The sequence below is a fragment of the Lepus europaeus genome, chromosome 12 (assembly GCF_033115175.1).
Source record: "Lepus europaeus isolate LE1 chromosome 12, mLepTim1.pri, whole genome shotgun sequence".
NCBI classification, from domain to species: Eukaryota; Metazoa; Chordata; class Mammalia; order Lagomorpha; family Leporidae; genus Lepus; species Lepus europaeus.
This window is the reverse complement of record NC_084838.1, coordinates 4,918,876-4,939,483: the sequence shown is the minus strand read 5'-3', so window position 1 is coordinate 4,939,483 and position 20,608 is coordinate 4,918,876. Positions and strand designations below refer to the sequence as shown.

The 20,608-nt window shown below is 59.8% G+C and overlaps 1 protein-coding gene across 1 annotated transcript in view; it reads left to right on the top strand.

Annotated features, from left to right (window-relative positions):
- Positions 1–20,608, top strand: part of GPR107 (G protein-coupled receptor 107) — a 74,423-nt gene that overhangs the window by 40,977 nt on the left and 12,838 nt on the right. Inside the window, exons 13-14 of the mRNA XM_062207375.1 lie at positions 1,683–1,813; positions 3,994–4,037. Of these exons, the coding sequence (XP_062063359.1) occupies positions 1,683–1,813; positions 3,994–4,037 (175 nt within the window). The remainder of the gene's footprint in view (positions 1–1,682; positions 1,814–3,993; positions 4,038–20,608) is intronic.

Here is a 20,608-nt window from a genome sequence, read left to right as displayed (position 1 = left end):
GTCGGGCCAGCCCGTGCGCCTCTGGTGTTTGGCGGACGGCACAGTTCCCAGCAAAGCCCACTCCGTTCAGTCGTGGAGAGCCCACGTTGGCACCACCACTGACCGGCCCCTCAGGGTCTTCCACTAAGCTGGGTGTTCAAGGAGAGGAACGGGACGGAGGCAGGGGGCGGCCGCCGAGCTTGCCGCTGAGGAGCTGTGAGGTGGCTGGCTGCCGCGCCACCAGGCCCTGTCCCCGGCCACACTGGGCTTCGGCCTGCCAGCATCTCAGAGCGCATGCTCCATGGGCCTGGCTCCTCTCCTCACCTTGCCCTGCTGCCGCCGGGCCCCTCACCCAACGGGTTAGAGCCCCTGTCCCCTGGCCAGAACCATGGGGCCCCAGAGCCTTCTACCCTGCTTTCCCACTGTGTGCTCCAAGATGAGCACACGGGTGCAGGGGACCCCGTGAGGAGCAAGGACCCTGGAAGCAAGGCCAGCAGCAGGTTGTGAGCATCTGCACGGTGCTACCTGGGGAGGCCTTGACCGTCCACCGCTGGCCCTGGGGAGAGACGGCCAAGGAGTGCGGGGGCGCGGGCGGGACGGGGTCGGAGGCATGTCCCCCGGACACCTCCCTAGCATCTGTCTCAGCAAAGGGTGGGAGATCTGGACAGCACCTGGGAGCAAACGTTTCAGACAGGCTGGGCTTCGGGAAGAACCTGACTGACAGGTGACCGCTGCATTTGTGTTAGGTTTGCCTTTGTGGGAATTCTCTCTGTAACTTCTGTGTAAGGAGAGACTTCCCGGTGACACAGCTAATTGCACGTTCCTTACAGCAAGTCAAGCAGAGACTTTGGGACAGGGATTTTCCCTGGATACAGACGCATTCATAGTGCCGTGCCTGATGCTACACTTTGGTGTAGCCAGCTGAAACTCCGCGTAACGGCCAAGAGCCTGTGACCGGGAGTACGCACACAGGCGGCACCCCAACTTTGGAAGCCTGCTGGGCTGGCTCCTGGGAGGAGCCGTGTGCCTGCTCAGCTGTGGGCTCGGAGCGCCAGCCACACCCAGGGAGCACGTGGCCTCGTGGCCTCGTGGCGTGGAAGGCCTGAGTGAGTCCACTGAGGCTCGAGGTGCCTTCAGAGCAATGCCGAGCGTCTTGCCTACCTCCTTATCACCCCACAACTTAGTGACGTAAAGGAACAGTAACCAGTAACTCTCTGCTTCTTGGGGTCAAGAGTTTGAGAGTAGCTTGCCTGGGTAGGACTGGCGTGGGGTCCTGTGCGGGTGTCAATGGGCAGTGCCCGGGTCTGTGGCATCATGAAGTCTGGATTAGGCTCTTGTCTCCCCGGCTGGGGAGACTTGACCTGAGCAGCGGGTGCACCTCGTGCGTGTGTTCCTCTGCTCCTGCATTTGGGATGGCCACACTGCTTACCCAGGCCCAGGGAGCACCAGGCCGAGCTGGCTGTCCACCCTGGAGATCACAGGGTACCTCGTCTACCTTACTTGTTGGTCACAGCCGTCACATGCCTGCCCACAACCAAGGCTGCCACAGAGAATCAGCTCCTCAGAGGCAGGGTGGCAGAGCCCTGGGAGAACCCATGGGCTCAGGAGTGTTGTCCTGGCCCTGGGCTGGGGTCCTGCAGGCCCGGGTGTACCCTGCTGTGCAGGTGCTCGTGAACAGCCACCCCGTGCCTCGTGCCCCGCAGGTCCTGGCCAACGTGGCCTACATCATCATCGAGTCCACCGAGGAGGGCACCACGGAGTACGGCCTGTGGAAGGACTCCCTGTTTCTGGTGGACCTGCTGTGCTGCGGAGCCATCCTCTTCCCAGTGGTGTGGTAAGTGCCGCTGCCCCTCTGGGCGCCACCCTGCTTGGCTGTCAACCCCACCAGCCAAACTGGCTGCTTCCGCAGGGGTCCGGATCACACAGGGCGCCTGTGAAAAACACGGCTCTCCAGGCTCCAGACTGACCCAGGCTGGCTTCCAGGGGAGGGACCCTGTGTCTTTGTCATGTTGCCCAGGGGATTCTGTCAGAAGCAGTCTGGCTGTGGAGTGACGCTCAGCACAGTTCTAGGACAATGGAGTCCAGCCCGCAAGTGAGGATTTGGTAGCAACATGAAAGAGCAGCCTGAATGTGCGAGAAGGAAGTTGAAGGATCCCGTAAACTGCCTGTCCTGGCAAGCTGGATGGAAAGTGAGGAAGGACGTCAGCCTGACACCGCTGGGAGCCGGCCGCTCAGACGTTGTCGCCCTGGAGAGTGGGTCGCTCTGTTCCCGAGGAGGGCGGCCTGGCACGGTGTCAAGGGGTGTTAGTGCCGGTTAGTGGTCAAGGAGAAGGACTGCGCTTGATAGTCCCCTGGCGAGGGCCGGAGGGCCTGGGCCAGCAGGAACCCGGGCGGGGGAAGCCCTCCGTCCCTTGGCGATCCACGCGCAGGGCTGTGTGATGCCGTTGCCTGCCTCCCGTGCCCTGGAGACGTGAGAGGCTGCGAGGGAGGGAGGGAGTGTTAGGATCCTGGGCTCGGCGGGCTGTTTGGTTACCCTGAGTGTTCAGAGCGCGGTGCGGGGGGAGCGCGAGCCTTTCCCAGCAGGCGAGAGCCACACTCACCCCAATTCCATCGTGGTGTATCTTGGCACCGGCAGCTGAGCATAGACGAGAGAGTGGGCCTGCGACTCGTCAGCACAGCCGCCCTATGTGAGGGAGTAGCCAGTGTCCGTAGCGCAGGATAGTGGGCGCTGTCTGCAGACCAGGGGACAGGTCCCCTGTGCAGCTGTGGAGTGTAAGGGGCCACTTCTGCCACTTGTTCCTTTTTTTTTTTTTTTTTTTTTTTTTTGGACAGGCAGAGTGGATAATGAGAGAGAGAGACAGAGAAAGGTCTTCCTTTTTGCCGTTGGTTCACCCTCCAGTGGCCGCTGCATCTCGCTGATCCGAAGCCAGGAGCCAGGTGCTTCTCCTGGTCTACCCATGCGGGTGCAGGGCCCAAGGACTTGGGCCATCCTCCACTGCCTTCCCGGGCCACAGCAGAGAGCTGGCCTAGAAGAGGGGCAACCGGGATAGAATCCGGCGCCCCAACCGGGACTAGAACCTGGTGTGCCGGCGCCGCAAGGCGGAGGATTAGCCTGTTAAGCCACGGCACCGGCCTCACTTGTTCCTTAAAACCCCAGGGAGCAGCTGCTAAGTGGCAAATATCCTGGAAGTGGCTATAAGGTACCAAGGTACTGGACATGTTACTGCAGAAACAGGATCTGTGAGTTTTTCAGAAGCGTATTCAGCCGACATGGTGCCGGTTTCCTCCAGCAGACGGCCCCCACGGGGGGAGGGCGACTGCCAAGGCTTCAGGACACGTGGGTGGCGAGAGTGAGCCCCAGCGTCGGGCCAGGGGCCCGGCCCACTCCCCACGCAGCCTTATCTGCCTCGCTAGCATGGAACGCTGTCTCGTGCTCTGATCGAGGGCTTCCTTAATCACGTTAGCTCCCCCGCCCGAGCTGTAATGAGGTAATTAGTTACCGGCACGGCAGAGCCAAAAAGAGACTCCCAGGAGGCCGGCGTTTTCCTGCAGTTACAGATCTGCACTCGAGGGAATGGAGGTGCGTGAAGCCATGTTCACGGCTCCTAGCTCTAGGCTCTAGGAGGTGGCAGGGGCTTTGTCCTAGGGTCGATTGGCTCCCCTGTTGGTGAGCTCCCCACCATCTGCTGTTTCCGGAGTGTTGGGTGGGGGGTGGCTGTGGGAATGAGAGCGCCGACGGAGGCCAGGTGCGCTTGTGTTGTTCCCGCCTCTGGTTGCGGCCCCTGCCAGACTCATGGCCGCGGAGCCGCCAGTGGAGGAGGTCTTCGCCTCTCTGGCTGGGCGCCATGCTTGAGAAGCGTTGGTGACCAAAGATCACTTCTTAGGGGGAGGCTGTAGTCAGTCTCCCCCCGTCAGTGTATCATCGAGGAAGCTAGGGCCTCCAATGACGGAGGCTGCAGGTGGAGGAGAGTCCGCGCCTCAGCTGACCTCTTGTTCCCCCGTGTTTGTTTGTAGGTCAATCAGGCACTTACAGGAGGCATCAGCAACAGATGGAAAAGGCAAGTTCCCCGTGCTGCTCGGCGCTCCTGGGGCTCACGCGTCGGGGCACCACTGGCCTAGGAGCAGCGGGGCTGGTTGGGTGAGCTGTCAGGAGGCCGAGGGTGGGGGCGGGGTGCTACTTGTTGAGATGAATCATTGCGTGGCCGCTGGTGATGGTGTTTGTCACTTCCCAAAACGGAGTCAGACAGAGAAAGCCTTGTCTTGGAAGGGCCAGATGCCCCTCGGCTGTGAGAACGGGAGGTCCTGTGCCGGGGGCGGCTTCCTCCTGCGCTGACACTTTCCCAGTGGACGTGTTGGTGCTCACTTGAAGTGAGACTGCGGCCAACGGCACGAGAGCCCCTCTACGCCTCCGACCGTCCAGTCGCGCCTCCTGGGTCGCAGGAGAAGCACAGGGGAGGTGTGGTGTGTGTTTCTGGGCGGGCTGCCGGGACACAGACAGGAGTTTGAGAGCAGTGCTTGCCCGGAGTCTGTGCCGCCCCTCGCCCCAGTGCGAGCACGTCACTCCTGCCCCATGACGCAGAGACCTGCTTGTGGTGTTCAGCCTTGGTGATGACCTTTGTTCTGATGGTAAAAGTTCTGTCGATTCATTTTAGACAAATGGGGTGCTAAGGTGACCACAAATCTTACTTTACAGACTTGGTATCCAATTAATAGTCCACTGTTGCTTTGAACTAAGCTGGATTTGACGTCCACACCAGGGCCAGGCAGGCTCAGTGGGGTCTTACTTAGGGCGCTGTCTTTGGGAGACTGCCCCCTCTGGCCCAGAGTCCTTGCTGCCATGGTTCCTGCCGGCCGGTCTCACAGGCCTCTGTCACTTCTGGGCAGCCTTGCCGTGAGAACCTGGCCTGGGCACCAACGGCCGTGCTGAGTCTCAGGGCCCTGGGCCCCAGAGGGAGCCTGGGCCAGTGTTTGTTTTCCTTCCAGCCCTGGGATGTGCCCTGTCTCTTGTTCTCTCTCCTTTTCCTTCCAAGGCATTTCCTGGCACAGGCTACAGGAAACACGAGTGAAATTCAGAGTAGCGCCTGCTGCAGACAGCAAACCTGCCTCTCCTGTGTGCTTCTTTGTATAACTCAGTGGATGAGTTTTTATTTTCTTTTTTAAAGATTTATTTATTTGAAAGAGTTACAGAGGGAGAGGGAGAGGCAGACAGAGTTCTTCCATCCATTGGTTCATTGCCCCGATGGCTGCAACAGCCAGGGCTGGGCCAGGCCGAAGCTGGGACCCAGGAGCTTCAGCTGGGACTCCCGTGTGGGTGCAGGGCCCAAGCTTCTGCTTTTCCCAGGTGCGTCAGCATGGGGTTGGATGGGAAGGAGATAGGAAGTGGAGCAGCAGGGACCTGAACTGGCACCCATGTGGGGTGCCGGCGTCTCAGGCTGTGCCACACGCCGACCTCAGATAGGTTTTTCTTTTTTGGATGCGAGCTCCAAGTGCTGTGTTTTTCAGTTGGGAAGCTTTGTCTGTTTTCTTCTCGACCTCGTCCTGCCCTCCCCCCCCCCCCCCCATCATCCTGACCCTCTGCCTGCCCCTGCCCCTTCCCCATCTCTCTCTGGAGGGCTTGGGCGAGGTTGGTGAGGAACCGAGCTCAGCCAGGGGTGGATGGCACAGCAGGTGGAGCCACCATTGTCCCAGCTTCCCTGTAAAGAGACTGCCTTTGTCACAGCCTGCAGCACTCACTCTGTCCACCAGGTGACAGCATCGGCCCTGTTCAGCAGGGAGTGGCACAAGGAGGCCAGGGCACACGGTCCCCGTTCTGAGGATAAGGCCTGTTTCTCACCAGCAGCTATCACAGGCCCTGAGGGCTCACGGGAGAGCAGCGTGGTGGTCTTCCCGACTCGGGTTCTTTCGTTGATTGGCTCAGGCGGGGGGGATTTTGAGCTAATCTGCAGGTACATTTTCCAATGTGTGCTTTGAAAATTGCCTGTGACGCTGCCAGCGTGAAGGCAGCCGTGCCCCGTGGCAGGGACGCGTCGGGAAAGGCACGCTGACCAGCTGGCCCACTGCAGGTGTGGCTGCCGCGTGCCGGCCAGTGAGGCAGCGCAGGAGAGCCGCAGTGAGCACGCCGGCCTGTGGTTCTGGAACCAGTGTGGTTGGACCCCCTGGGCCCTGCCCAGCCTGGAGCAGCTGAGCCGGGAGCCACGGCAGCCGTTGGAAGCTGTTGCTGGACAGGGGCTGGCGTTGCGGTGCCCGGCCTGAGCTCGTTGTTCGGCAGACTCGCCACGAGACCTTGACGGCGACGTGGGCTCTCAGATCTGCTTTGGTGCGGGTGCAGTCCAGGCTGAGCTCGTTGTTCGGCAGACTCGCCACGAGACCTTGACGGCGACTTGGGCTCTTGGATCTGCTTTGGTGCAGGCGCAGTCCAGGCTGACCAATTGCAGGGGGAGAAATGCTGTTCGCAGGTGGTCTTCCTGCCTTTGGGTTGACGATGGCTCTCAGAGAGAGTTTGCTTGGATTACGTCGTCTTAGCCTCTGGGTTCCTGAGACTGGACCTGAGGGAGTGTGAGGGAAGCGTTAAGGGCGCGGCTGCCCATCCACTGGGGCTTCTCCCAGGCCCCCGTCACCCGCGTTCCCGCCGTGCTGCCGCCTAGGTGGGAGCTCTCCTGCGTCATGCACACACACCCCGCTCGGCTTCACCTGCCACGGTTGCCGGTGACTGCCCGGGAGCCCGCCTCCCAGCCCCTTCTCCTTCTCCAGTGTCCTTACCTTGTAGGACTGGCTCGGAGAAATACACTATAAATTTGATTAACAGTCTCTACCTCTGGCATCCTTTTTTTGGCCTTGTGTATCGGAAGGAAAGTCGGGGACAGGTTCTGCAGAATCTCCGCTTTGATGTGAGCTTCAGCAGTGGCGAAGCTGCCCGCCGAGCGCCTGCCTCCTGTGCGTGCAGAGGCGCCGCGGCCGGGAGAGGCACCTGCCGAGGGCTCGGGAGGACACTGTGTTGATAAGAAAGCATCACTGCTCTTTCTCCTGGCAGCTTTTGCCCAACCCAGGCGCCGCGTCCCTCACTGCTGTCTACTCGCAGCGGGAGAGAACAGGCTCAGGTCACCTAAGTGTGGCCCTGCTGAGACGGCCACAGCTGTGAAGACTCGCCTCCTGATGCAGGAGCCTGGCGCTCCGTGTGGCAGAGTGCGAGGTGTGCGTGAGGCGCCGGCGTTGCCGACCGAGGTGCAGCTGTGGTCTTGAGGAAGTGTGTGTGCGGTTGCTTGGGTCGCAAGATGCACTCGCTGCTTTTCTCACCAAATGCCTTTTTTGATTTTGATTTATTTTGTTTATTTGAAAGGCAAAAAGGGAGAGACAGAGAGGGAGGGGACAGAGGCTGAAGCCAGGAGCCAGGAGCTCCATCCAGGTCTCCTGCATGAGTGGCAGGGGCCCAAGCTCTTGGACCATCTTCTGCCACTTTCCCAGGCCATTAGCAAGGAGCTGGATCGGAAGTGGAGCAGCTGGGACTCGAACCAGGCACTGTGCCACAATACCAGCCCCTCCAAACACCATTCTCTAAAATTAAGATCTATTTATTTATTTAAAAGTTAGAGTGACAGAAATGAGGGACTAGGAGTTCTTCCATCCTCTGGTTCACTCCTCAGATACCTACCACAGCCAGGACTGGGCCATGCTGAAGCCAGGAGCCAGGAACCTACGTCCTCATCGCCCACATAGGTGCAGGGACCCAAACACTTGGGTCATCTGTCGCTGCCTTCCCAGGTGCGTTGGCAGGGAGCTGGACTGGAAGCAGAGCAGAGGGACCCAGACCAGCTGCTCCGATGTGGGATGTCGATGTCCCATAGACAGCTCACCCACTGCACCGTGATGCTCACGCGTAAGCGCCGTTTTATTTGGGGGAAAAAAAAATGACCCCTGTGCTTACTTAGGCTTGGGATTTGGCAGACTTTTTTTGGAAAATGAACCAGATGAACATGTCATTCTGAGGCAAACAACTTGACTGTTTTGCTAGTGATAAAATTTGTGCTTTTAAGGGAAAATTAGAATTTAGGAAAACTTATATCCACTACTATAAGCTTAACCGTTCAATTTAAAATATTTATTTGTTTGAAAGAAGCCACAGAAACAAAGGGAGAGACAGATGTTCGTCCGCTGGTTCACTCTGCAGATGGCCACAACAGCCAGGTCTGTGCCAGGCTGAAGGAAGCCAGGAGCTTCCTCCGGGTCTCACGTGGGTGCAGGGTCCCAGACACTTGGGCCTCCTCTGCTGCTTTCCCAGGCCATCAGCAGGGAGCTGGGTCAGGAGGGAGCAGCCGGGATTCACACTGGTGCTCCGATGTGGGATGCCTGCATTGCACGTGATGGCTCCCCTCGCTGCGCTGGAGGGCCCGGCGCGAGGGTTTCAATTCTGAACAGAATTCCGAGCAGGAGTGGTATTCTTTTTAATCATATAATAAAATTTTCCAGTGCTTTTGAGATCTGTGTAACTTAGAGAAATGATATCTTCCAGGCAACCTAATGGTTCACAGTCACGCATGGGTAAAAAAAAATCCATTTAAGGTGCAGGTTGGAGCGGTGGAGTTTAATGTAACAGGGTGTGCGAGGGCGCTGGGAACATTCCAGAGTCCCTGCGCCCTCATCTTCAGAGCGCGGCGAGTTTTGAGGCAGAATCCAGAAAGGCCGTTCACGATGATCTACTCCTGTCTGTGGCCATATTTTCTCTGCCTGCTTCCACTGAAACCCTTCCCCAGAACGGGTTGAACACAGAAGGAGGTATGAACATCTAGCTGCGTTTTATTAAACCAGACTTTGAAGAGATGGGCAGGCATGGAAAACCATTTTATTCTCCTTTTTTACAGAGTGGATATTTATGAGAAAGCTGTACTAGATTGTTTTCTGTTGCTGTATCAGAATGCCCAAGGCTGAGTCCTGGGTGGAGAAGAGCGGTGCATCCAGGTCGCCGCTGGGGCAGCCCCGCGTCCGGGGTGGGGCGGCGCTGTTTGCTCAGCCTCCGGTGCGGGCCTCAGGCCTGCGTCACAGCGTGCAGCTGGTGTCAGGGCAGGAGCGCCTGTGACAGGGCGCGGAGGCTCGGGAGGCGGGCTCGGTCTTCCTGTGACACCTCACTCTCACAGGAGCCGACTCAGCCCGAGACTGGCAGTGACAGGTTCTGAGGGTGCTGCCCCGTGCGCAGCTACCTTCCTGAGGGCCCACCTCCTGGGGCCCCCACATCTCCTCACACCAGCGCCACACCAGGCCCCCAGCCGGCCGCCTCGCAGGACGAGCCGAGGCCAAACCACAGCGAAAATGTTCTTGTTACTTTCCAATGAGCTAGGAAATCCTTCGGCCGTCTGTTTCACCTCACAGTGTGGTGGCTTTGGATAGATGCACCTGTGCAAACAGAACCTCTCGGGCACAGCAAGTGGACGGGGTCCCGAGACCAAGGCAGCCCGTCCTGCTGCCTGGGCGGCTTCCTGAGCCTCGGGTCGTGGGGCTGTGACCGTGAGTGCAAGCCTGCCTGGCTGGGCTGGTTTTTTTTTTTTCTTCTTCTTTTTTAAAGATTTATTTTATTTATTTGAAAGAGTAGAGAGAGGTAGAGACAGAGAGAGGTCTTCCACCCACCACTTCACTCCCCCTGGCCAGAGCTGAGCTGTTCCAAGGCCAGGAGCCAGGAGCGTCTTGTCTCCTAGGTGGGTCAGGGGCCCAGGAGCCGGCGCCCGTGTGGGCCGCCAGCGCTGCAGGACGGGGCTTTCGCCCGCTGTGCCGCAGCGCCGGCCCCTCCTGGCTCTCTTCTTCCTTCCCCTGTTGAGCGTGTTTCCGACTGCCTTGTTGGGGACGTCCGTTACCTCGGGGCGGTGTGTGCCCGAGAACTGGGTGTGTCTGGGTTGTGTCCTGCACACGGACCCCTGAAGAGAAGTGTTGTGCACGTGGTGGCTGCAGCTCGTGGTTGCGTGGTAAATCCTTGTCAGTCTCACTTTCTTTACATGAGTGGTTTTTTTTTTTTTTTTTTTTTTTTTTTTTTAAGATTTATTTTGTTTATTTGAAAGGCAGAGTTAGAGGCAGAGAGAGAGAGAAAGTCTTCCATCTGCTGGTTCATTCCCTAGAGGCCGCAGATGCTGGATCTGTGCTGATCTGAAGCCAGGAACCAGGAGTTCCTCTGGGTCTGCCATGTGGGTTCTGGGGCCCAAGGACTTGGGCCATCTTCTCCTGCTTTCCCAGGCCATCGGAAGTGGAGCAGCCAGGACTGGAACTGGTGTCCATGTGGGATGCCAGCACTGCAGGTGGCAGCTTTACTCGCTATGCCAAAGCGCCAGCCCCACTAGTGTTCTTAGCCCTATTGGGATGATAGCTCTATTTGAGAATTTATCTCTTGGCCGGCGCCGCGGCTCACTAGGCTAATCCTCCGCCTGCGGCGCCAGTACTCCGGGTTCTAGTCCCAGTTGCTCCTCTTCCAGTCCAGCTCTCTGCTGTGGCCCGGGAGTGCAGTGGAGGATGGCCCAAGTGCTTGGACCCTGCACCCCATGGGAGACCAGGAGAAGCACCTAGCTCCTGGCTTCGGATCAGCTCAGCGCCGGCCGTGGCGGCCATTTGGGGGGTGAACCAACGGAAGGAAGACCTTTCTCTCTCTCTCTCTCTCACTGTCTAACTCTGCCTGTCCAAAAAAAAAAAAAAAAAGAGAGAGAGAGAGAGAGAGAATTTATCTCAATGTTTTCTTAAAGTTTTTCATGAAATTTCATGGGATTCATGGACCCCAGATTTAATATCCCCTTCCTTGGATTAATTTAGAGCACATATTACTCTTGGACAAGGGTTTGGCTGGCGGAATGCCAGCATAGGGGCCAGCATTATGGCACAGCGGTTAGGCTGTCACTTGGTTTGCTTGCATCCTGTATCAGAGCACCAGTTTGAATCTCAGCAGCTCCACTTCTGATCTCGTTCCTTGCTGATGTGCTGGGGAAGGCAGCAGCAGATGGCCTGCGTGTGGGAGATGTGGATGTAGTTTCTGGCTCCTGACTTTAGCCTGGCCCAGACGGGCTGTTGTGACCATTTATAGAGTGAACCTGCAGATGGAAGAGCGCTCTCTCTCTCTCAGCCGCCGCCTGCAGTGCCGGCATCCCCTGTGGGCACTGGTTCGATTCTTCGCTGCTCCACTTCCAATTCAGCTCCCTGCTAATGCACCTAGGAAAGCAGTGGAAATGGCCCAAGAAAGACCTCTGTCTGTTTCCCCCCTTTCTCTCTGTAACTCTGCCTGTCAAATAAATAAAATCTTTAAAAAAACAATATGTTGCTGTTGCCTTGAGTGTACGAGTATCTGTTCAGGTCCTCCCCTTCGGTCCCTTTGGGTTTCTCCCAGAAGTGGGATCGTGTGCCAATTCTGCATTTGGTGTTTTTGAGGAGCTGCCACACCGGTCCCACCCTGGTTATTCCATTTGACATTCCCGGCAGCAGTGCAGGTGGATGCCGTTCTCCATACTCTCACCAGCACTCAACTGTTCGCTGCGTTTGGTTTGGTTTGGTTTGGTTTGAAGAATTTTTATTATTTATTTATTTTCATCATTTGAAAGGCAAAGAGAGAGAGGTGCAGAGACAGGAACGTTTGCTGGTTCACTCCCCCAAATGACTGCGGCAGGCAGGGCCAGGACGTGCAGGGCCCGGTGCCTGCGCTCTGTAAGGGACTCCAGCACCGATGCCCTGGTGCGCTGCTTCCCAGGGTGCACAGCAGGGAACTGGAACGGAGCTGGAAGTGGAGCCAGTACTTGAAGCCCAGGCACCCTGATCCAGTGCCCATCTGGGATGCTGGTGCCACAGGCGAAGCACGCCACAATGCTGGCCCCAAAACTTTAAAAAAAAAAAAGATTTATTGGCTGGCGCCGCGGCTCAATAAGCTAATCCTCCGCTTGCGGCGCCGGCACACCGGGTTCTAGTCTCGTCAGGGCGCCGGATTCTGTCCCGGTTGCCCCTCTTCCAGTCCAGCTCTCTGCTATGGCCCGGGAGTGCAATGGAGGATGGCCCAAGTCCTTGGGCCCTGCACCCCATGGGAGACCAGGAGAAGCACCTGGCTCCTGGCTTTGGATCAGCGCAGTGCGCCCGCTGCAGCACGCCAGCCACAGCGGCCATTGAGGGGTGAATCAATGGAAAAGGAAGACCTTTCTCACTGTCCACTCTGCCTGTTAAAAAAAAAAATTATTTATTTGAAAGAGCTACTGAGAATGGAGGAGGGAGAGAGAGAGAGTGAGCGAGCGAGCGAGCGAGCTTCCACCCACTGCTTCACCTCCCAGACAGCTACAGTGGCCAGCCCTGGGCCAGGCTGAACTAACAGGTCTCCCACATGGGTATAGGGGCCCAAGCACTAGGGCCATCCTCTGCTGCTTTTTCCCAGGTGCGTTAGGGGGCTGGATTGGAAGTGGAGCAGCAGGACACGAACAGCCTCCCTTACGGGATGCCCGTCTCACAGGCCGTGGCTTTACCTGCTAATCTGCAATGCCAACTCCTGCCGTTTCTAATTGGGTTGTGTTGTGATTTGGATAGAGTTCGTCCCTCGAGGGTTTGTGTCCTGGAAGCTCAGTCCCTGGTGTGGATTGGGGTGGTGGGGTGCTTAGGAGCTCAGTCCCTGGTGTGGATGTGGGGTGGTGGGGTGGTTAGGAGCTCAGTCCCTGGTGTGGATGTGGGGTGGTGGGGTGGTTAGGAGCTCAGTCCCTGGTGTGGATGTGGGGTGGTTAGGAGCTCAGTCCCTGGTGTGGATGTGGGGTGGTGGGGGTGGTTAGGAGCTCAGTCCCTGGTGTGGATTGGGGTGGTGGGGTGGTTAGGAGCTCAGTCCCTGGTGTGGATGTGGGGTGGTGGGGTGGTTAGGAGCTCAGTCCCTGGTGTGGATGTGGGGTGGTGGGGTGGTTAGGAGCTCAGTCCCTGGTGTGGATGTGGGGGGTGGTTAGGAGCTCAGTCCCTGGTGTGGATTGGGGTGGTGGGGGTGGTTAGGAGCTCAGTCCCTGGTGTGGATGTGGGGTGGTGGGGGTGGTTAGGAGCTCAGTCCCTGGTGTGGATGTGGGGTGGTGGGGGTGGTTAGGAGCTCAGTCCCTGGTGTGGATTGGGGTGGTGGGGGGTGGTTAGGAGCTCAGTCCCTGGTGTGGATGTGGGGGGTGGTTAGGAGCTCAGTCCCTGGTGTGGATTGGGGTGGTGGGGGTGGTTAGGAGCTCAGTCCCTGGTGTGGATGTGGGGTGGTGGGGGTGGTTAGGAGCTCAGTCCCTGGTGTGGATGTGGGGTGGTGGGGTGGTTAGGAGCTCAGTCCCTGGTGTGGATGTGGGGTGGTGGGGTGGTTAGGAGCTCAGTCCCTGGTGTGGATGTGGGGTGGTGGGGTGGTTAGGAGCTCAGTCCCTGGTGTGGATGTGGGGTGGTGGGGTGGTTAGGAGCTCAGTCCCTGGTGTGGATGTGGGGTGGTGGGGTGGTTAGGAGCTCAGTCCCTGGTGTGGATGTGGGGTGGTGGGGTGGTTAGGAGCTCAGTCCCTGGTGTGGATGTGGGGTGGTGGGGTGGTTAGGAGCTCAGTCCCTGGTGTGGATGTGGGGTGGTGGGGTGGTTAGGAGCTCAGTCCCTGGTGTGGATGTGGGGTGGTGGGGTGGTTAGGAGCTCAGTCCCTGGTGTGGATGTGGGGTGGTGGGGGTGGTTAGGAGCTCAGTCCCTGGTGTGGATGTGGGGTGGTGGGGTGGTTAGGAGCTCAGTCCCTGGTGTGGATGTGGGGTGGTGGGGGTGGTTAGGAGCTCAGTCCCTGGTGTGGATGTGGGGTGGTGGGGTGCTTAGGAGCTCAGTCCCTGGTGTGGATGTGGGGTGGTGGGGTGGTTAGGAGCTCAGTCCCTGGTGTGGATGTGGGGTGGTGGGGCGGTTAGGAGCTCAGTCCCTGGTGTGGATGTGGGCTGGTGGGGTGGTTAGGAGCTCAGTCCCTGGTATGGATGTGGGGTGGTGGGGTGGTTAGGAGCTCAGTCCCTGGTGTGGATGTGGGGTGGTGGGGGTGGTTAGGAGCTCAGTCCCTGGTGTGGATGTGGGGTGGTGGGGTGGTTAGGAGCTCAGTCCCTGGTGTGGATGTGGGGTGGTAGGGTGGTTAGGAGCTCAGTCCCTGGTGTGGATGTGGGGTGGTGGGGTGGTTAGGAGCTCAGTCCCTGGTGTGGATTGGGGTGGTGGGGTGGTTAGGAGCTCAGTCCCTGGTGTGGATGTGGGGTGGTGGGGTGGTTAGGAGCTCAGTCCCTGGTGTGGATGTAGGGGGTAGGTGGTGGTTAGGAGCTCAGTCCCTGGTGTGGATTGGGGTGGTGGGGTGGTTAGGAGCTCAGTCCCTGGTGTGGATGTGGGGTGGTGGGGGTGGTTAGGAGCTCAGTCCCTGGTGTGGATGTGGGGTGGTGGGGTGGTTAGGAGCTCAGTCCCTGGTGTGGATGTGGGGTGGTGGGGTGGTTAGGAGCTCAGTCCCTGGTGTGGATGTGGGGTGGTAGGGGTGGTTAGGAGCTCAGTCCCTGGTGTGGATGTGGGGTGGTGGGGTGGTTAGGAGCTCAGTCCCTGGTGTGGATGTGGGTGGTGGGGTGGTTAGGAGCTCAGTCCCTGGTGTGGATGTGGGGTGGTGGGGGTGGTTAGGAGCTCAGTCCCTGGTGTGGATGTGGGGTGGTGGGGGTGGTTAGGAGCTCAGTCCCTGGTGTGGATGTGGGGTGGTGGGGTGGTTAGGAGCTCAGTCCCTGGTGTGGATGTGGGTGGTGGGGTGGTTAGGAGCTCAGTCCCTGGTGTGGATGTGGGTGGTGGGGTGGTTAGGAGCTCAGTCCCTGGTGTGGATGTGGGGTGGTGGGGTGGTTAGGAGCTCAGTCCCTGGTGTGGATGTGGGGTGGTGGGGGGTGGTTAGGAGCTCAGTCCCTGGTGTGGATGTAGGGGGTGGGAGGCGGTTAGGAGCTCAGTCCCTGGTGCGGATGTGGGGTGGTGGGGTGGTTAGGAGCTCAGTCCCTGGTGTGGATGTGGGGTGGTGGGGGTGGTTAGGAGCTCAGTCCCTGGTGTGGATGTGGGGTGGTGGGGGGTGGTTAGGAGCTCAGTCCCTGGTGTGGATGTGGGGTGGTGGGGGTGGTTAGGAGCTCAGTCCCTGGTGTGGATGTGGGGTGGTGGGAGGCGGTTAGGAGCTCAGTCCCTGGTGCGGATGTGGGGTGGTGGGGTGGTTAGGAGCTCAGTCCCTGGTGTGGATGTGGGGTGGTGGGGGTGGTTAGGAGCTCAGTCCGTGGTGTGGATTGGGGTGGTGGGGGGGATTTAGGAGCTCAGTCCCTGGTGTGGATGTGGGGTGGTGGGGGTGGTTAGGAGCTCAGTCCCTGGTGTGGATGTGGGGTGGTGGGGTGGTTAGGAGCTCAGTCCCTGGTGTGGATGTGGGGTGGTGGGGGTGGTTAGGAGCTCAGTCCCTGGTGTGGATTGGGGTGGTGGGGGGTGGTTAGGAGCTCAGTCCCTGGTGTGGATGTGGGGTGGTGGGGTGGTTAGGAGCTCAGTCCCTGGTGTGGATGTGGGGTGGTGGGGTGGTTAGGAGCTCAGTCCCTGGTGTGGATGTGGGGTGGTGGGGTGGTTAGGAGCTCAGTCCCTGGTGTGGATGTGGGGTGGTGGGGTGGTTAGGAGCTCAGTCCCTGGTGTGGATGTGGGGTGGTGGGGTGGTTAGGAGCTCAGTCCCTGGTGTGGATGTGGGGTGGTGGGGTGGTTAGGAGCTCAGTCCCTGGTGTGGATGTGGGGTGGTGGGATGGTTAGGAGCTCAGTCCCTGGTGTGGATGTGGGGTGGTTGTAGGTGGTTAGGAGCTCAGTCCCTGGTGTGGATGTGGGGTGGTGAGAGGTGGTTAGGAGCTCAGTCCCTGGTGTGGATGTGGGGTGGTGGTAGGTGGTTAGGAGCTCAGTCCCTGGTGTGGATGTGGGGTGGTGGGGTGGTTAGGAGCTCAGTCCCTGGTGTGGATGGGGGGTGGTGGGAGGCGGTTAGGAGCTCAGTCCCTGGTGTGGATGGGGGGTGGTTAGGAGCTCAGTCCCTGGTGTGGATGTGGGTGGTTAGGAGCTCAGTCCCTGGTGTGGATGTGGGGTGGTGGGGGGTGGTTAGGAGCTCAGTCCCTGGTGTGGATGTGGGGTGGTGGGGGCGGTTAGGAGCTCAGTCCCTGGTGTGGATGTGGGGTGGTGGGGGTGGTTAGGAGCTCAGTCCCTGGTGTGGATGTGCGGTGATGGGGGTGGTTAGGAGCTCAGTCCCTGGTGTGGATGTGGGGTGGTGGGGTGGTTAGGAGCTCAGTCCCTGGTGTGGATGTGGGGTGGTGGGGGTGGTTAGGAGCTCAGTCCCTGGTGTGGATGTAGGGGGTGGGAGGCGGTTAGGAGCTCAGTCCCTGGTGCGGATGTGGGGTGGTGGGGTGGTTAGGAGCTCAGTCCCTGGTGTGGATGTGGGGTGGTGGGGTGGTTAGGAGCTCAGTCCCCGGTGTGGATGTAGGGGGTGGGAGGCGGTTAGGAGCTCAGTCCCTGGTGTGATGATGTAGGGGGTAGGTGGTGGTTAGGAGCTCAGTCCCTGGTTTGGATTGGGGTGGTGGGGGCGGTTAGGAGCTCAGTCCCTGGTGTGGATGTGGGGTGGTGGGGGCGGTTAGGAGCTCAGTCCCTGGTGTGGATGTGGGGTGGTGGGGGTGGTTAGGAGCTCAGTCCCTGGTGTGGATGTGGGGTGGTGGGGGGTGGTTAGGAGCTCAGTCCCTGGTGTGGATGTGGGGTGGTGGGGGTGGTTAGGAGCTCAGTCCCTGGTGTGGATGTGGGGTGGTGGGGTGGTTAGGAGCTCAGTCCCTGGTGTGGATGTGGGGTGGTGGGGGGTGGTTAGGAGCTCAGTCCCTGGTGTGGATGTAGGGGGTGGGAGGCGGTTAGGAGCTCAGTCCCTGGTGTGGATGTGGGGTGGTGGGGGTGGTTAGGAGCTCAGTCCCTGGTGCGGATGTGGGGTGGTGGGAGGTGGTTAGGAGCTCAGTCCCTGGTGTGGATGTGGGGTGGTGGGAGGCGGTTAGGAGCTCAGTCCCTGGTGCGGATGTGGGGTGGTGGGAGGTGGTTAGGAGCTCAGTCCCTGGTGTGGATGTGGGGTGGTGGGAGGCGGTTAGGAGCTCAGTCCCTGGTATGGATGTGGGGTGGTGGGGGTGGTTAGGAGCTCAGTCCCTGGTGTGGATGTGGGTGGTGGGGTGGTTAGGAGCTCAGTCCCTGGTGTGGATGTGGGGTGGTGGGGGTGGTTAGGAGCTCAGTCCCTGGTGTGGATGTGGGGTGGTGGGGGGTGGTTAGGAGCTCAGTCCCTGGTGTGGATGTAGGGGGTGGGAGGCGGTTAGGAGCTCAGTCCCTGGTGCGGATGTGGGGTGGTGGGGTGGTTAGGAGCTCAGTCCCTGGTGTGGATGTGGGGTGGTGTGGATGTGGGGTGGTGGGGGGTGGTTAGGAGCTCAGTCCCTGGTGTGGATGTAGGGGGTGGGAGGCGGTTAGGAGCTCAGTCCCTGGTGTGGATGGGGGGTGGTGGGGGTGGTTAGGAGCTCAGTCCCTGGTGTGGATGTGGGGTGGTGGGGGTGGTTAGGAGCTCAGTCCGTGGTGTGGATATGGGGTGGTGGGGGTGGTTAGGAGCTCAGTCCCTGGTGTTGATGTGGGGTGGTGGGGTGGTTAGGAGCTCAGTCCCTGGTGTGGATGTGGGGTGGTGGGGTGGTTAGGAGCTCAGTCCCTGGTATGGATGTGGGGTGGTGGGGTGGTTAGGAGCTCAGTCCCTGGTGTGGATGTGGGGTGGTAGGGGTGGTTAGGAGCTCAGTCCCTGGTGTGGATGTGGGGTGGTGGGGTGGTTAGGAGCTCAGTCCCTGGTGTGGATGTGGGGTGGTGGGGTGGTTAGGAGCTCAGTCCCTGGTATGGATGTGGGGTGGTGGGGTGGTTAGGAGCTCAGTCCCTGGTGTGGATGTGGGGTGGTAGGGTGGTTAGGAGCTCAGTCCCTGGTGTGGATGTGGGGTGGTGGGGTGGTTAGGAGCTCAGTCCCTGGTGTGGATGTGGGGTGGTAGGGGTGGTTAGGAGCTCAGTCCCTGGTGTGGATGTGGGGTGGTGGGGGTGGTTAGGAGCTCAGTCCCTGGTGTGGATGTGGGGTGGTGGGGTGGTTAGGAGCTCAGTCCCTGGTGTGGATGTGGGGTGGTGGGGGTGGTTAGGAGCTCAGTCCCTGGTGTGGATTGGGGTGGTGGGGGTGGTTAGGAGCTCAGTCCCTGGTGTGGATGTGGGGTGGTGGGGGTGGTTAGGAGCTCAGTCCCTGGTGTGGATGTGGGGTGGTAGGGGTGGTTAGGAGCTCAGTCCCTGGTGTGGATGTGGGGTGGTGGGGGTGGTTAGGAGCTCAGTCCCTGGTGTGGATTGGGGTGGTGGGGGTGGTTAGGAGCTCAGTCCCTGGTGTGGATGTGGGGTGGTGGGGGTGGTTAGGAGCTCAGTCCCTCGTGTGGATGTGGGGTGGTGGGGTGGTTAGGAGCTCAGTCCCTGGTGTGGATTGGGGTGGTGGGGTGGTTAGGTCCAGGGGAGGGATTGCTCGCTCTCTTCCCCAAGGCGTGCCTTCCCACTCAGGAACTTCTGCCCTGCACCTGGCTCTTGTCCACCCTCACGGCTGTCACATGTGCTGTCGCCTCTGAGCCCACGTCAGAGCCGGGCCGGTGCTGCCTCCCTGCTCCTGAGCCTGCTGGACTGGGAGGGAAGTCACTGTTTTTCTTCATAAAGGCCCCGTCGTCGGTGCTCTGTTGGAACGGCATGGGCCGGACCGGACACGCGGTCTCTGGTCGCACGGGGCTTTTCTTGTGAGATACTCACTGCTTCTAGAGGCCACGGAGCCTGTTCCGCTGCGTGACCGCACGGCGGCTCACCCTCTGGAGGGCTCCCGGGGCACCGGGAGGTCTGCCCTTAGCCGCCTGTTGGGTTCCGTGGGCTGCTTCTGGCTGCCTATGACACTGCCATCTGCCTTTTTCCTGCCGATCTGGAGGGAAAGGAGGAAGCAGAGATTCCGCCCTGTCGTTCCCAGCACGATGCGGGGGCGCAGCTGGGCCACGTCCCCCCACCTGCCTGGGCTTCGTTCGACTGCAGCCGTGCCCCTTAGCCAGCTCATCGCCGTGGCCGCCGGGCTCCAGTCCCGGAGTGCAGCGGTTGTGACACCGGCCGGCCACGGCGTCCAGCAGTCGCTCCCCCTTTACCGGAAACCTTTGCCGCCCTCTGTGCTCAGACGTTGAGCTGCCATTCTCCAACCACGCTGAACCCGGAGCGGCCGTGACTGCTCCTTGCAGACGGGACGCTCACACGGACGGAAGAGTGCTTCTGAGTCTCCCCAGGCCCGACTGTCCTGAGCCGAGTTCCTCCCGCCTGGTCCGCTCGCATGGTCTGCCGACCTGTGACTCCTGCGACGAGAGGCCCGCCTCTCTTTACCGAGCTGCCTTCCGCACGGTTCCCCTCGTGGCTCCGCAGCTCTGCCTGGGCGTTTGTAGGCCCTCTTCCTTGGCCCTGGCTCGGGGCCTCGGTCCAGCTTTCGCCTTTGACTCCGAAAGTGAGGTAGCCCCTGCACCGCGAGGCGGGTGGAGACCGCAGCCTGGAGACCTGAGGCAGAGGGCAGCCTCTCTGGTCCCGCGTGGCCGGGGGTGCCTGCCGCGAGCCCGGCCTCTGGGGCGCTGTTCCCTGACTCGGGAGGAGAGGCAGAAGCGACGAGGGTCCCTCCGCCTGGGTATTCCGAAGCGTATCCTCCTCCTCTTGCCCTGTGTCAAGGGTGACTGTCGGTCTGCCCCGAGCCGGGAGGGCCCTGCTTGCGGTCCTCCCTGCGGCCGGCTTGTCGGGTGCTGTGTTGGGAGCACTCTGGGTGCTCCCTGCTCTCTGGCGGCCTGGGCTGACGTGGCTTCTGTTAGCCCTGCCCTGAGCTCAGGACCGCATCCCGTGAGCCTCGCTGACCCTCTAAGTCAGGCGTCCACATGGCATCCATGAGCTGCTACCCAGGGGCCCCATGGGGGCCAGAAACTGCAGGAGAGACTTAGTACATGCATTAACTGTGGCTTTTTGCAAGTTGGCAGTGGGCTTGTGATTCTAGAAAGGTTTAAAACTGCCGCGAAGGAAACTTTTGAAGAGAAGGAGCGCTCGGGAGCTGTAGGGTCTTGAGAAGGGCGTGCAGGGTTGTGTGTGAGGAAAATGCCGTGCACGGATCTCACTTTGACGCCCAGTTCCCCTCTTGATTCTGCTCTCCACAGACTTTCTGAGGGCTCGTATTTTGAAGGCTGGTTTAATGCAGGGATTTTTAATTTCTTTTAATCTCCTAAAATATCTGTTACTTTCCCTCAACAGGTCAGCCCAGTCCCAGCTTCTGGCAGACATTATGAGGTGGGCGGTTAGCAGGGACACCCCCAGGCTCCTGTGAGCCACAGGCAAAGGCAGAGAGGCCGCTTCTGTAGCCAGACAGGAGCAGCCGTGTCAGGGGACAAATCGCCAGGGCTTCCCCGGGCCTTTCAGGTGCTGGGTGCCCGCTTAGCGTGGGGCCTGGCGTCTGCCTGGCGTGGCTCTGGCGTGGCTCTGGCGTGGCTCTGGCTGGCTCTTCCTGGCCGCAGCTGAGGTTTCTCTGAGCTGTGGTGAGGCCGGTGCTTTGCGCTAGCTGACTGCTGTGTACAGGGAAGGCAGTGCTCG